The 16,211-nt window shown below is 37.3% G+C and overlaps 1 protein-coding gene and 1 long non-coding RNA gene across 2 annotated transcripts; one reads left to right on the top strand and one right to left on the bottom strand.

The window, feature by feature from the left end:
- The first annotated feature begins 671 nt into the window (after nt 1-671).
- Nucleotides 672-13,931, top strand: scn4ba (sodium channel, voltage-gated, type IV, beta a). The gene is made up of 5 exons (XM_041994517.1): nt 672-1,273; nt 9,210-9,373; nt 9,554-9,773; nt 11,520-11,649; nt 12,856-13,931. The coding sequence occupies exons 1-5, from the start codon at nt 1,180-1,182 to the stop codon at nt 12,947-12,949; spliced, it is 702 nt and encodes a 233-aa protein (XP_041850451.1). The 5' UTR covers nt 672-1,179; the 3' UTR covers nt 12,950-13,931.
- Nucleotides 13,932-15,534: 1,603 nt separating this feature from the next.
- Nucleotides 15,535-15,791, bottom strand: LOC121645809. Its single transcript, XR_006011513.1, has 2 exons — nt 15,720-15,791; nt 15,535-15,667 (listed from the first exon to the last, which is right to left on the bottom strand). It is a non-coding gene; the product is annotated as an uncharacterized LOC121645809 (long non-coding RNA).
- Between the last annotated feature and the right edge of the window lie 420 nt (nt 15,792-16,211).

Genomic DNA, 16,211 nt, shown 5'->3' with positions numbered 1-16,211 from the left:
TGAAACTGGTTTTAAAAGCAATTATGAAAGAAATTACATGAAAATTAATTTTATCCTGTTTGAGGACAACTCAAGAATTGGTATGATGAGTTGGTTATATTTACATTAATTTACAAAGATTTTGTTGAAGGCAAGTCTTGCTGGTGGGAGGATGGAAAACAGATAGAAAACATGAGTAAATGATAGGAAACTCACCAGAGGACAAAATTAAAAGCTCACCAATGCGTTAGTGTCCAACACAGAGGTCCTTTAGAGGAATGAAATAGGGATAAGCGTGAAAGTGGAGACGTAAGGCTTAATTAAAGACAGTTATGAGGTAAGAGTGAAGCACCCAGCTTGTGTTCTACTCTGAGACCTTCTTAAGTAAGGCTGATTCAGCCTTACTCTGCTGGGTGCGTATGTGTCTATGTTCATGTGGCAGCAGCAAACGTCACCCCCACTCACTCCTCATCATTCTATTGCCTCGTTCTCTCTCCGGCTCGCTGTTCACCTCTACCTCTGCAGTACACCTCTCTCATTCATTCCTCCCTCTGCTGGCTGAAGGGACGCTCACTTTCTGCTTTTCTGCCTGGCTGCTGGCTGTGCTCCAGCATCTCCCCGTGCCTCCTGTGTGTTCTCCTCCCTCCTACAGCCTGTGTCTCCCCCCTATGGGGTTTGTCAGCCAGCCTGCTTCCCTGGCTGCTGCTGCTGGAGCAGTGCAGCTGCTTGACTCTACGCTTCTACGCCGCTACCGCTCTTGCCTTTTGCTTCACACTCTGCTTTACTGGATAATCATCACCAAACCTCCCAAGCAGTGACAGTGGATGGGGAAAGGAGGGAAGCAGATAGACAGAGACTCCTCATCCAACTGCTGCATTGTCTTGTCTGTCTCATTCTTTGTTTTTGTGGGTTGCTGAAGAGCAGTGAAGGGAACAACTGGACAGAACAGATCTCTTTTTTGTGCTTCCTACCTCTGCTCGTTGCTGGGACAGAGTGTAGGGGAGGAGAGAAGAGGGAGGGACTGAGATCAGGACTTCAGACTCTGCCTTCAGCTACACAGCTCAGTGTCCCACCTTGCTCCAGAGGCACATAACTCAACAGCCTGTCACTAGCAGACAAGAAGACAGATTAACAAGGACGTTCTGTACATACAGAGGGACAGACAAGACCACAGACAGACAGACAGGTGGTATTGGTGTCATGGCGTCAGTGGACAGCACCGGTTCGAGTGTCTCTAGTCGGCTGAGATCAGGGGATTTACTCCATGCTGGTCTGGTAGTTGCACTGCTTCTCGGTGAGTTATAGTTCTCTCTATACATTTAGGTTCCTCTCTCTTCCAGTACGTCCGTTGTGCACGCCAGGACATTATGTTTCTGCTCGTCTGTGAAAGGAGTTTAAGCCAACTTAGTGTATGGTTGAGGTAATCACTCCACATTCTAAACAATTTAAACTTATTTTTCGCTTTCTACATATTCTGTGTTCCTTGATTTGGTATTGTTGTATTTTTTAAGTGTTTGTTTGAATATGTGGTTTACAGCTGTTTTTTTTATTATTATTCTGTTGTTATAGCCGCTGTTCTGTCGCATCTGCTTCAGCACTCTTGTCTACAGTAGTCACTCTATGTAAATTGACTAAACTGTGTGATGCTATCACATGGGATGTTTACTTGTTGCCATTCTAAAATAATCACGGTCAATAACAAACAACTTTTTGTTGTATATAATTTGGACAAAGTTGCTGAACCAGATATATGACCCTCTCCAACTGTACTTCCTGATACACAGAAGCTTTTATGTAGACAAAAATAACATCAACAAAGCACACAGATAAAGGACAACTTTTAGTTTTTTACAAGTCATAGAATAAATGTATTTCTCTAAATAAAGATTCAGAAGTGTCGTCATTGTATTACTGGTAGTGACGTAGTGATGCAGAGGTGATCTGTGTTTTCTTCATACACTTCCTCATCCAATAGTGCCCCCATGTCTTCCTAGCTTTCAGCTGTTTTCATAGCTGTGTACTGAAAGATTTTATGACACAAATACAAGAACAGGGGTTGATACAAAAACATTATTTAATTAAAAAAAAACTACAGGTTATGTGTATTGTGTCTTATACAAAAAGGCTTATTGAAGAACAGAATTATTAACATCGTTGTGCTGAAAGGTCATCAGAACATCTCTTTAAAAGTGAGGAATTGGAAAGTTGTACAAAATGTGCTGTTCTCAGGTGAAAAGCAACATTGGTAAAATTGGTAGAATAAACTATGCAAAATTAAATTACATAAAATAAGAAAACAAAATAATGAAATTACTTTAACATATACCAAGAATATGTCAGATTTTTTTAAATTATGCAGTACACCACTGTGACTCTGAGACAATGCAGTGCTCAGTATGAAACTTATTATTCCAAAACAATCCAAATTCTTCAGGAAGCTTCTGTTGAGTCTTCCTTATAATCACTAAGATCAGACCTTGGAATGCAGTTCTGAGGACCACCACATATTTTGCTTATGAAAATAATTTTGATTTCTTTATGCAGTTTCTGACTAGCTTTAGCAGGTGCTTAGTTTATCGCTTTATTGTCAACTCATTTCATAGTGAAGTCTTATCTTCTCCCTTCTCTAATATCATAGTACTTAACATCCTTCTCTAATTTCCAATCTCGCCTGTTTTATACAGCATGATTCATTAGATAGATTCTACCAATCATCAGAGCACAGACTTGCATATCATCTTGTTTGTTGTGGCATCATCTCATGTTTGTAAAGGAACAACAATTTCTTACTTGTAATGGGTACTGTGACAGGGTCTATTGTAAAGCAAACCATGATGTTTCCCTCATGATAACCAAGTAGTTTAAATGCATGAACTCTACAAAGTCATTTGACTACCTAAACCTAACAAACCAATTAAATAAACCTAAATAAGTGGTTTTGATGTTTATTTATTTATTTACTAAACAGCATATGAAGACTAAAGTAAACAAAGAAACAAACAAACAAAAAAAAACAATAAAATAGACGGCATTTGGAAATAATTTCACAAACTACTGTGAGACCGTGTTTGTAAATTTAATCTTTCATGGCACACATTACAAGTAATTATGTAACACCTTTTTGTGGCAAAGAATAACAACAGCAAGTCAAGGTATAAGATGTGGGACAATAATAAACGGAAACAGATGTACAGCGTTAGGCCATAACATGGCAGTTATCTGTAAAGTTTCACCACTAGATGGCATGAAAATGTGATAATTATTCTGCTTGTTGTTGGATTTTTGGCTATCATATCACAAACACTGTGCTGGTGTGAAAGGTAAACATAGATCTATCTTGTCCACCAACACCGGCAGCATTGATGACAGAGTTAGCCACTGGGTGTTGTGATCATCCCTGCCATCACTCATTCACCCTAGCAAAGACACTTCTTTCACCTCTCCCATAACCACTCCTCTTTATTCCTGTGTGATCCCTTCAATCACTTCCTACACACTGTACCACCTCCATTACCTCTCAGTTTCTGTTAATTTCTCTTTTTCTATTCCCTTTTTCTCTCCTCTCTCTTTTTCCAGCTTTTCCATCACTTCCGTCTCTCTCTCTCTCTCTCTCTCTCTCTCTCTCTCTCTCTCTCTCTCTCGCTCGCTCTCTCTCTCTCTCTCTCTTTCTTTCTCTCTCTCTCTCAGAGGTAATAGTGTCCTCGGCCAGTTCCCTGTGGGTTCACCCTGAAACATATTAGCCCTTCAATAACTGGCCTACTTAAAAAAAAAAAAAGGAAAAAAGAAAAAAAAAGATCACCTTGACAATCAGCCAAGGACACACACACATAGCCACACAGTCAGATGCTTTTTCCTACTATCAGTGATTCAGATATTGATGTTTCCCAACTGGGACAAGGAGATACTTGATAGTGAAGCTAAAAATATCACACATTCTGGGCTATTCCTCGTGTACATGCATTCACAAGTGTATATGCATGTGTTGTGGGCACAGGCTAGAGTTGGCAGACACATACTGCACAAACGCATGTGCACAAAGACCACCATACCAGCAGTATTAGTAAGTGAACCAAGGTGTTGTAAGGACACACTGTAAACACAGGAGATGAGTACAGAGAAGAGCAAAGCAATGAAGAGAAAAGTGATAGGGGTAAGCTGAGATGTAAAGCGAGGAGGTGTGAGGTCTATTTCTAAGCATTGGGGGGGGGGGGGGGGCACTTTTCTCAGATATGTAAACAATCATGCTTCTAGTTGATGATGAAAATGAACTGTGTGACCATTAATAGGTGAGATATTAACCTGCATCCTTGCTTTTCCCATGCATCTGTTCTTCTGAATGTTTGAAAAATTATTTCCAGTATTGTGCAAGAAATTACTAATAGTGGGTGAAAGTTAACTAAGTATTTCACTCAGCAGAGAGTTTAAAAGATACTCCAACTTTTTAAATCTCTAAACTTCTATTGATTCCACCACTGTCCCACACATAGAGGTGCACAAACATACAAAGTCTGCTTCATCAGAGAAAGAAAAAAAAAAAAAAAACAGACTGTGGAAAAGAGTCCAGTAACTGAAAACAGGCTCTTTCCATTATACATTCCATTAAAGGAGAGCAACACCAGGAGAGCAGTAAAGAACTGGGGGGTGAGCCCCGAATGTTCTAGGCTGATACCCAAAGAATGGAATTTAAAATGACAGAAGAGATACAAAATATTGTATGCTGACAGGTTGGATGTGGTGAGACTGAAAAGACAAATAAAAAGCCAAACAGGAATGATTCATACAGACCAGAAGTCTATTAAATCAGAGGTTCTTTTTAAGACTTCAACTAAGGGTGCATTCAAACCAGGATAGTCTGCTAGACTCGATACTATTGGGGACTCGGTTCATTTGGAGGGTGCAACATTCTTCCAGATTGAGATTGCATTCATTCTGCAGCATATTCCACTCCTTGCTAGAGTTGGCGCTGCATCAATAATCACTGAAGGAGAAGACAGGACAACCAACGAAGACGAAAACTGACTCAACTATTGATTAATGCAGGACAACTTCTGTTCAGATTAAAACTGCACCAGATCCTAGCGGTCTTAGGTTGATCATATTTCTATCATAACTATTACCACGTCCTTCCACATCTGACTGAGAGAAATGTTTCCTGGCCAATGCACCTATTGTCCCACATGTGCATATGCTTTGGTTGTGTTTGGCCACAATGACCTGCGATGAACCCCCAGTGTACTTTGCTTTTTAGTCTGTCTCCTGTACTTGATCCCCTAACTAAGATTTGCAGTTGTAGGCATACTGAGTCTCCATAGCTGTCAATCTGAGACTTTCCAAGCAAACAAACTAGGATTCTAATCAAAAAGGCATGTGTGAAAGTTGCTTTAATAGATATCAGACCAGTTTAAGTGGACCACACTACCATGACTTACAAAGACAGATTCATTTCAAACTAACCAAATAGTTTAAAATTGTAAGTGCTGTGCCCCTGAACAGATGTGATTGAGAAATGGGAAAGAAATAATCACAAGAGTGATGACATGATGTTTCCTTAACGTGGGAATTTACTCAAATGAATTAAAAACATTTTAAAAATAAGTAGATTAGAAGTAAGTGGTAGGATACATACCAAATTGCAAAAAGATGTTTCCTTGAAAAAGTTAATTGCTCAACAATTGACAATAAAACATTTTTTGTCCAATGATGACCAAACATTCACAAAACCATTGCAAAACCACTTAAAAATAAATAAGCAAATGTACAAAAGACAAATATGTGCAAACAAATTCACAAAAATAGTGTAACCACTATTCAATTGCATTAGCCCGGCTTTCACTGCTGCAGCACAACATTGTCTTGGGACCCAGACCCATTAGTAGCATTTAAACTCATTAGTACTTTGTTGCGGCTACTTTCAGTATTGAATATATACAGCTTACCTGAGAAATGGGGTAAGCTGTGAATACGTTTCCTCAGTGATGGAATTTATTCAAATAAGGAAATCAAAGCTGATTCTGTGAGTGTGAGGTGTAGATAAAAGCAATCCATCCCAGATTACTAAACTGAGGCCACTTTGCAGAGCACTAGAAACACTACCTAAACTGTCTTCTAACCTTCTGAAATGAAATAAACAAATTACTCAAAACCATCATGACATTTAAATGTTTTAATAAAAATTTATTTTAACCATTAGACTTGATTTTTAACATAAATTGTTCCTTGTGACTTGATTTTTTTTTTTTTTTTTCTTTTTTTTACATTACAGACTTAGGTTTTATAAAAAAAACATGAACTCACTATCTCTGTGGCAGAGATGCATCTTTTAAAACTTGTCACATAATCACAACACACACTGAAGATAATAAATATTTTGGTCAACTTCTAGATGTGGACCAAGTTAAAAACATTGTTAGATTGTGCAGCTTACATTCAAGTGACATGTCCTGCTAACAATGCAGCCAAGGTGTGAACTGATGAAGCTGCGAGATGACGAAAGTCAATCCGGCCAAGATTAACTATTGCACAGGAGTAACTTAACCACGCTGTCTCCATTACATATTTGTAAAACCAGTCCAAAAATGGAGCAGATTTATTGGTTCTGCACAAAATAAAACCAATAAACCTCCAGTCAATCCTCTGATTTCAGTGTTTTTAGTACTATAGGTGTACAAACGTGTAAGTTCTTCCGAAGTCATGGCATGTAACTCCAGTAAGTATATGAATGTAGCCTACATTCCCCTAACAATTGTGGTGAGATATTTTTTAAACTGGCCCTTCAATCCACCAATCATAAATAAGATGCTTTGAGTTTGTTGTAGCCTCGCCAACACACACACACACATATATACATACTAGTCATAGGTTAATGCATTATTTTAATTTTATTTATAGTTTATAGGACATAGTGGGTTTTTGCACTTCTTAAATACTCATTTTGTTGCATCACTATTCACCAATTTAAAACAAGGTAAAAAAAATCAAACAGAAAATCATTTAAGTTTTTAACTTTTTGAAAACTGTTCATAGTTCTGTCTTGTTTTACATAACTATCTTTTAACAAAAATATCTTGTCTTATCTTTAATATTTTTATTCGCTTACTCTAATGACATAAAGCTTAGCAACTGAAAATATTTTAAAGTGCAGTTGCAAAACTGGTCAAATGGAGGGGGAAATTTGCTCTCTCAACGAAGTTCTAGGGTCTGCAGTACAGGATTGGTTCTTAGATATTTTCCAATTAGCAGCACCTCAAGCCAAAGCCCTGATCAATGTCAATCCATTTAGAATTAGGGCCACATAAGTGAGTATATACAGTATAAAGGCTGCTTAACCATGAAGAGTGTTGGGTTATTTGGGTTTTTTCTGGAATATCTTATTAATTTGATACTGCAAGGAGCTGAGATGTCCAGAGTTACAGCTGTGCTTCATTAAAGAAAACTCATACTTGAACTACTATTGCTAACTTTTGCTCTGACACACTTCTGGTTCTCAGTTATAAACATTTCATGACAAGAAAAAAATCATAACCACATGCAGTATGTTGCAGGTTTAACTTCCACATAGAAACAATGTAATCACTGTAACTAGGATTTTCCTTTACTTTGCAAAATTGGTGTAGATGGCAATTTATGTCCCCTTTAAAGTGGATTACAGTTTCAAAAGTTTCTAATACATATGTTTTGATAATAAACAGTAATTTCATTCAGGATGACCAGAAAGTTTGCAGTGTTCAGTGCTAATGTGGTGAATTCAAACATGACAACATACAAATTGATGTAAGACTTTTACAGACAGACAGACCTACATGTACTCCATGTTCAAGTGCAATGTGATCCTGTGCAGGTCAGTGTGGGGAGAGCATTTATAAATAGACACCCAGTGTGAGAGACATCAGCGCAACAATCTAAGAATTACACCAGCTGTTGTTGCAGAACCAACATGTCTAGCAAGAGTCAAATACCAAAAAGATGAGCAGTCTCGTTTAGAAATGTTTTGGTTTTTTGTTAGTTATTATTATGTGCGAGTTTGTCCTGCTGTTTAAGCACCTTTTTTAAAATAAATCATATACACATGTGGACAAAACTGTTGGTACCCTTTGGTTAATAAAAGAAAAACTCACAATGGTCACAGAAATAACTTGAATCTGACAAAAGTAATAAATAAAAATTATATGAAATTTAACCAATTAAAGTCGGACATTGCTTTTCAACCATGCTTCAACATAATTATTTTTAAAAATAAACTTGTAAAACAGGCCTGGACAAAAATGATGGTATCCTTAACTTAATATTTTGTTGCACAAACTTTTGCACAAAATATGATTATATTGATCACAGAGATTTCTACCGAATGCTTGCACAAGTTGTTTCAGACCATCATTTCAACAAAGCTGCAAAAAATACCTTTTAGGTTAAATTTGATGGTGTGTCTTGTCTGAACAGCAGAAATTGGTCAGGGGTTATTACATTGCAATCTGACCAAGCATCTCTAGGATATGCTAGAAGAAAATGTCTGGTTGGTGAAGGCAACTTCACAATGTTTGGGACTAAACATTATCTGTTAATGTTTTAGTCCCTAACACAGTTGGACTTCTTCAGAGGTGTTTTGGTTAGACAAGATTTATATTTTTTTAGGTGAGTGGTTTCTGTATGTCATGAGTGATGATGGGTAAGCTTGTGAACTATGTCCTATTTAATTTACATATAGAATACAGTCTGTAATGTTGTAATATTCTTTTTTTTTTTTTTTTTTTTTTTTTTTTTTTGCATTGATGTTTTCTCTCCACATTTTAATTTAAAACGGTAAATAGACCAGTGTGTTAGGCAAATAGGGTACATTCTTATAATTGTTCCTGTCAGTCAAATTAGATGCAATTCTAACAATAACAAAACTATGGCCACATCATTCACATGGGAAGATATTTAAACAGCAAGCAGCCACTAAAACATTCAGAGAGCATCAAATTGATACAAGGTCCATTGAATAGTTTTGGTGATATTGAAAAAAATAATAATAAGGATTACAGAGAGCTGTAATGGAAAACTGCCCTTGGAACCAGCTAGCTCAACAATAAAACTACTCATAAAATATTCTTATATTTTACAGCACCCCTACGTGGTCAATAGCTTAAAGTCCCAATGGATTTGTTTAATGTTTATCAAAAATAAAATGTTAACCTGTGCTTTTTATTGCTTTTTTTGTTAGTTTTTTACCTCTTCCTTGTCTCATTATTTAGGTGTATGGAGTGCTGGTGGACTGGAGGTTTCAACAGGTAAAGTTTCTGTAGTTGAAGCAATGAATGGTTCCAACGTTCTGCTGCCCTGCACTTATTCTTCCTGTATTGGCATCAAAAATCTCTACTTCAACTGGAAATACAATGATAATGGAACCCTCATTAAGGTATAAACAAACACATTCTCATACACAATTGCAATAAGGATCAATATCATGGACACAGCTAAACCAATTTCATTAGTTTTTTTGTAAGTTTACTATTGGAAAAATGCTGATGGAAATTTAAATACTTAGAAAAATGCTATGAAAGCTTCTTTTAATTTAAGTTCAAATTTTTGTTTGCAGTTATGTGAAGCAGATATTCCTAATGAGTTGGTGGAACCAGCTGTCAGTGTTTTTCATGACCGTGTGGAGTTTGTTGGCTCCTCAAAGACTAGCAACATCTCCATCTTGCTGTGGAACATCACTTTTGAAGACCAAGGAGACTACATATGTTTTGCTAGGAACCCAAAAGAGAAGAATCGGAACCACAGTGCTATCTACACTCTCATAGTGGTTGATCAAAGTAAGTGACAGATATGCTGACTTGCATACACCTGGGGCCAGATGTATAAACACAATGTAAATAATATAAAACCAATGCCTTTTGCTATACAGAGACGTTTATTTATAAAGAGTGTGTGGTAATTATGCAATATTCAGACCATGCACATATTTATTTTAGTGCAATTTCAATTTGATATAGTGATGTGAGTCTTCCCGGGGGTCTCTTCCTGGTTCTCTCTCTTGGCCTAAGAACACCTTGGGATCCCCTCGCACGCCAGCTGAATATATCCAAGGACAGAATATATCAAAATCAAAAATTTCACTTAAATAGAGTATACTTGCTGTTGATTCATTATTTACCTGCAGTGAACAAGATGGCTGAGGTGGAAGGAGTTCTATTGTATGTCCTAGCCAATTGATGATCTGGATTCTCTTTTCAAACCTCACTCAGTATCTTACTATAGCCCTGTTTCCACCAATGAATGCGGGTCAGGACGCATTTTTTTGGTGTTTCCACACATAAAAAATGGGAAGGATACCCTTATATCCAACCCGACCTATCCTACTTTGCTAGGGCCCTCCGTTGGGGTAGCAATCTAACCGACCTGAACTACAAGGGTGGAGTTTCACACACTGCAATCCATTGATTGGTTCACTTCTTGTTTATATTGAAAGAACACAAACTGTTGGTTGACCACCATTCTCCTCCTTTGTTTCTGCGTTGTGTTTTGGTTATACTTTAAGGAAGGCGCTGCAATAGCGTCGTGCTATTACATTGCTGATGCATCTATCCAACTGATACTCTGACTCTTAAGTAAGGTTATGGTTCACTGCCAAAACGCAATGAGATTACAGTTTACAAACCATATCTGCACCCTAACAGTCCTGACCCACAGCCATTGGTGGAAACAAGACTTAGGCCTGGTACACACATAATGACTTTTTTAACCTAAGATTTTTTATCTGGTTGAGACCTCACACGTGAAGATTAAAAATCAGATTTGATTGTATTTTGTGTGGTGTGCTTCAAAAAAGTAATCACCGAAGAACACACACATAACAATGCTGTCCCACAACTCATCTACAATTTAGTCCTCCAAGCCGGATGAATGTCAAAACGTTGAAGAAGAACCATAGAAACAACCGGCAAAAAAACGAAGAAGAAGAAACACAGTAACAACCGGAAAACACAACACCCAGCATGGAAGGGGATATGTAGGACGAGGGAATGATGGTGGTCTTGGGACTATTGTTAACAGAAAAAGCCAGAACTGAAAAAATAACAGACTGGAGACGGCATAAACACAGACTTTATTTACTTCCTTGTTCCCCAGCCAGCTCGCTCTCTGATTTGCTACATTCCATGCTACGTCACCATCCACGCAGTCAGAATGCACGAGTTGTCAGCGTTCCGCAGAAATCAGCTCTGAAATATTGAACATGTTCAATGTTCCCAATTGTTCGCTTACGGCTAGTTTAGGAGCGGATTATCGGGACAAATCGGCTCGTAACACACCACAGACCAAATGATGATTGGACAGGAAATCTCACGATGATCGGCGTTTGCCGTCCGAGGTCGGGTCGGAAGAGGCAAAATCGGGACAAAAACAGCCCAAAAATCATTTGTACCAGGCTTTAGACTAGAAAGCATTATGTTCTGGTGCTACTATACTCTCTTACTATTTTTTAAACTTTTTTTTTATCTTTATAACAACTGTATTCATGTCTATCCCCCTCACACTGTCTTTCCCTCTGTCCTTTTCAGTGAGGGAGGTTGACAATACATTGACAGTCATTATCGTCTCAGTGCTGGGTGGAGTCATAGGCTTGGTTATTATTGTCATGGTGATAAAGGCCTTGGTTGTTAAGTTCCTGCGGAAAGATGATGAGAAGAAGTGAGTATATCATCAACTATGTTAGAAAGGGCACTGAAGGCAAATCATTAACTACTATTAATTGACAGTACTAGGTTTGTTATCAGATATATCACTGACAATATTTGCCACCTGAATGGAGTCGTCCATTGTTCTATTACATAAAATCTAAGATTATGTCATTGTTTGCTTTTCTTGAGTTTCTACCATTTGTAAATTCTTGTTTACTCAATGATGAAATAATTCAATCATAAAATGCAGTTTTATAGTTCAGAGATGTGAAATAGACTTGTGGAAATTGAAACAATATTTCTGAATGACTTTATCTGTTTTTTCAACATTAGGTTAGATAAACTGTATCTCACAAACTTGCCACATTAAAAAGAAAGGACCCCCACTGTACATACACCTCAAGCCATTTAATGTCTGGATCTCACAATTTCACAGCATATTATAGTCAAGATTCATTGACTATTATATGCTAAGAAAATTACTTTGACTGCAGAGACTTGACTGCCGTTGGGACTTGTGGGATCTCAGCCTGTTCTGGCCTGGATCCACAGTCTTCTTTGCTGCTGTCAGAGTTGTGAGCTCCTTGTAATTTTAGACAATTGCCATCAATCATTTTCCCACCAAAACAACAAATGTCCCTGAATGTTGTTTTCGTAGCTAAATCAGGTCAGTCAAGTAAAGCCTTTCTTTAGCTCAAAAAACAAAAAGACATTGAAATTTGGACCATGTTTAGACATCCGACATGGACCAGATTTGGACCAAAATTAACCTGAGCTAGAAACAGTTAAAGACTTTAACTAAATCTGATCAATGTGCCTTGAATACTGTCTGCTGCAGGTACCATACTAACTACTCATTATGACCAAATACAACTCCACTTAAATTAAGTTGAATTACCCTTTTAAACCAGAGAATGACAAAGTTAATGCAGTCACAGTTGCCTGTGACTGCATAAGAAGTCAGTAGGCAGAGAAATGTAGTTTTAGAAATATCTCATTTTAGCTGGAATAAGACAACTGGTGCCTATGTTTATGGGACATTTTCCATTACTTAGCAAAAAAATATGGCAAGTTTAACCTGCTTAGCTCAAGATAAAACATAAAAATTTATGTTTGGCTACTATGTAAAGACTTAAAAGCTTAAAGCTTCAGTAAAGACCTAATCAAATTATTGCCTCTCGTCCATCTTAACCTTTGGATTGTCTGTCTCCTGCAGTAAAGAGTGCCTGGTGAGCTCCTCAGGGAATGACAACACAGAAAATGGACTTTCAGGAGCCAAAGCTGACAACAAAGGGACACCAAAGGCTTAAGCAAAATAAAATGTATGTCTTTATGTTTGTATATATGTTAGAATATTGTACACGCTCAGAGAAAAAAGCTGTTATTGGTGGACTGTTTTATCTTACTAGTAGCTAACTAATACAACTTGTAAATGTCTATTTTAAATCATGCTTGAGATTTGGGAAGTATAAAGAGTGCTCAGCCTGGATTACTTTCTTTAACATGAAAGCCCATCTGTTAGACAATATGCCAACCATCATGAATATTAGCTCTGCATCTTACTGAACCAAACACCTTCTCTACATATTATACCATATGTAGCCTTCTGTTTTTATTAAGTGTGCTCTCAAGTCTAATCTTTTGAATATTCTCATTCAGGGTTGAATTCTTAGTGCACGTGGTCTGTCTCATTTTAATCCAAGATTCTAAGTCAAATCTGACTCGTGGGAGAGGACATAAAATTTTAATGTCCAGGTGAATTGTAACCGTTTATAAACTGCCGCAATGAACTGCTCAAACCTGCTGAAATGAATTTCTTCAACATTGAGTTAATACCAAACATTAAAAAAGCCAAGTTTTTTTCAGTCACAGTACCCTAACTTAATTTAAATTACCCTTTAGATTAAATTAGATTTAAATTAAACTTGTGAATATCTTTATTGTAAATGCTGCTTCTTAAAATACTGTTTTGACGTTTGAGGATTAGATAGTTGTGAGTGTTTTAAGTATAGTTTCACCATTTGGTTTTAGTCCATTTAACTTACCCTCTGACCAACCAGCCTAAACTTGAGTGTTTGCTGCTGTGCTCAGATTGGACCCACAATTAAGGTGCTTTGTTCATTAAGACTTAGTTGATTATAGTATACCTGCTGGCTGACAAAGACTGGCAAGTGGGCTTTCCTGAGATGACAGCGATATCCAGTTTTGCACAGGTTTTATTGTTTTGCTTTAGATAAACACAGGTGCCTGTTCTGCTTCTGCTCCCTCTGCTGGTGGGAGGATAAAAATACTGAAAAATCATATAAAAATAAGAAAAAGAATAACAGCAACAACTAAATACCCTAACCTTCATCAAAGACAATCCCCAGATTACCCAGCTCCATATAGAGAGGAATGAACTTAATTGTGCTGCTTCTGACTAATAACCAATGCATTTTTAGCATGTGTGCATTTTGTAAAACTTCATATGAATATATGTTGCACCACAGTACAAGAACATTTCTGTGTGTCTGTATGGTGTCATTCAACCCTCCACAACAGCCTGAGCAGCTGTAAGCCCTGTCAGTGCTCCTCTCATCATTGCAACAATGTTCTAAACCCTTTAACCAAGTCAGGGTGATTGAATAGAACTTTTAGATCATTAGGTTTTAAAGTATCACCAAGACAGTGCAGTTGAAAGGCAATTGATTCAAATTATAAGGACTTTATAGTCACTATTGGGTTTAGTCATATAACTGAACAATCTGTTAGCAATTTAAGAAGTTAGCATTTTACTTAGAGGCAGCATGATGTGATGTAATAGGGGAGATCAAGAAATGAATTTCTTAGGCCAATTTTATTTCTCATTTCCACTCTTATATGTGGACTCCATTTGGCTATCTTCAAATACAAACTTGATGATGGCCTCAACAGCACAGCTTAGACATGCAGAACACATTTGTTATTGTGTTACTGGCCCAACAAGTAAATGAATGTAGCCTCAAAAGAAGGGCTGCAAAAGAATGTAAAAACTGTCAGGGAACAAATGTAAAAATAAATATCTTAATGTCATTTTTATTTTGTTATAAAAAAAATGTATCCAATGCATTACTGTTCTTAATGGAATGTATGACGATCCCATATGGCCAGCAGTAGATTTCTATTGGCCAACCGTATTATTCTATGTATGTAGTGTACAACTAGCAAATGCTTGGAAGTGACCCACATGGTCCATATGAGCCAATAACTCCCTTCTAAGCTTATAAAACACTGGCTTTGAGTTTCTTATTGAAACACAAATCTAAGCCCAAGAAATTTTAACAGATAGTGGGTATTTTTATGCAAATTAGGAAATTAAAGACATGCAAAAATATATGGTGGAGCATACCAAAATTAAACATAATTCTTCTTTCAATGCAGAAAAATCAGTTAAGTCTACAATTCATCTTGCTATAAGTCAATTGAGGTGAGCCTGGTGTTAAAACGCCAATGGAAAATTGCTGTCTCTATTCTTTGTGGTTTACATTATGAGGTCACATCTGTAAAAGCAGCAGACTTGACCTGTCACACCCACAAGTAACTGGCCAGCTGAAGGCCTCACACGAGCACATAGAGAACAGAAAGGTATACGCCTACACAAGCACTTGCATCCTAAGAGCCACTTTGATACCACAAGGAAGTATGCTAGCCTCACATTCAAACAACAAAGCACTTTATCAGAGTTGAAAGTGGTTTCATGAAGAAGAAAGAATAAAAAAAGTAATGGCAGTGACCTCAATGTCTATATAGTTTGATAACATGTGAATGAACAGAAAACAACTTTTTAACATTAGGTTGGCCATTTTGACTGGATGTCTGACAACAGCACTGTGTCAAAATGGTTTTCACTTCCATTTTTTTTTTTTTTTTTTTTTTATTCTAACTGTTCACTTCTGTCAGCCTGCTGCTCTCTAATATGGGAGTGCTTTGCCCCTCTTGCTTTCAATGGAAGCAATAAGATAGACATCAGATTATGCAATACCCTGTTATAAGGCACTTTACTGATTTGTCTGGACGGCTAAAAACTGTCCGAGGCACTTCTCATTGAACCAATGTATGTACCTACACCACACAACTGCATTTCAGATGGACTAATGTTTTAATGTTAGGATCATGTATCTACATTAGAAAGCATGTTTCCATCATGCGTTCCATTTACACTTAGCATAAAATTCCCTGAGCAGATTGAAGATCTATGAACAGCTTCAACATCTAAATGGTGTATATCATGAAACCCTCTCTGTGCAGTTAATGAGTCCCAAAGAAACTGACCGTCCTAACCTTAATCAGTCTGACTTAACCCCTGCTGTGGGGTTATTCCTGGTTGCTGGACAGAGATCTATATTATGTATGGAGAGGACTTGCAGTTTTCATTATTTGTTTTGAGGAGATGTGGATTGTGACTGAAGCGCACACCACACGATCAGACTGCATTCAGTGACCAATTACAATGCAGATGGTTCAGAAACATTAAACAACAAACACTATGTTGCACATAAAGCGGTTAAAATTGGTTACCATATATTAAATAGAATTTTACAGCTGGGTATAAAT

Source organism: Melanotaenia boesemani, chromosome 9, assembly GCF_017639745.1.
Source record: "Melanotaenia boesemani isolate fMelBoe1 chromosome 9, fMelBoe1.pri, whole genome shotgun sequence".
NCBI lineage: Eukaryota > Metazoa > Chordata > Actinopteri > Atheriniformes > Melanotaeniidae > Melanotaenia > Melanotaenia boesemani.
The sequence above is the reverse complement of the archived record's forward strand: the minus strand, read 5'-3'. Positions and strand labels throughout refer to the sequence as shown.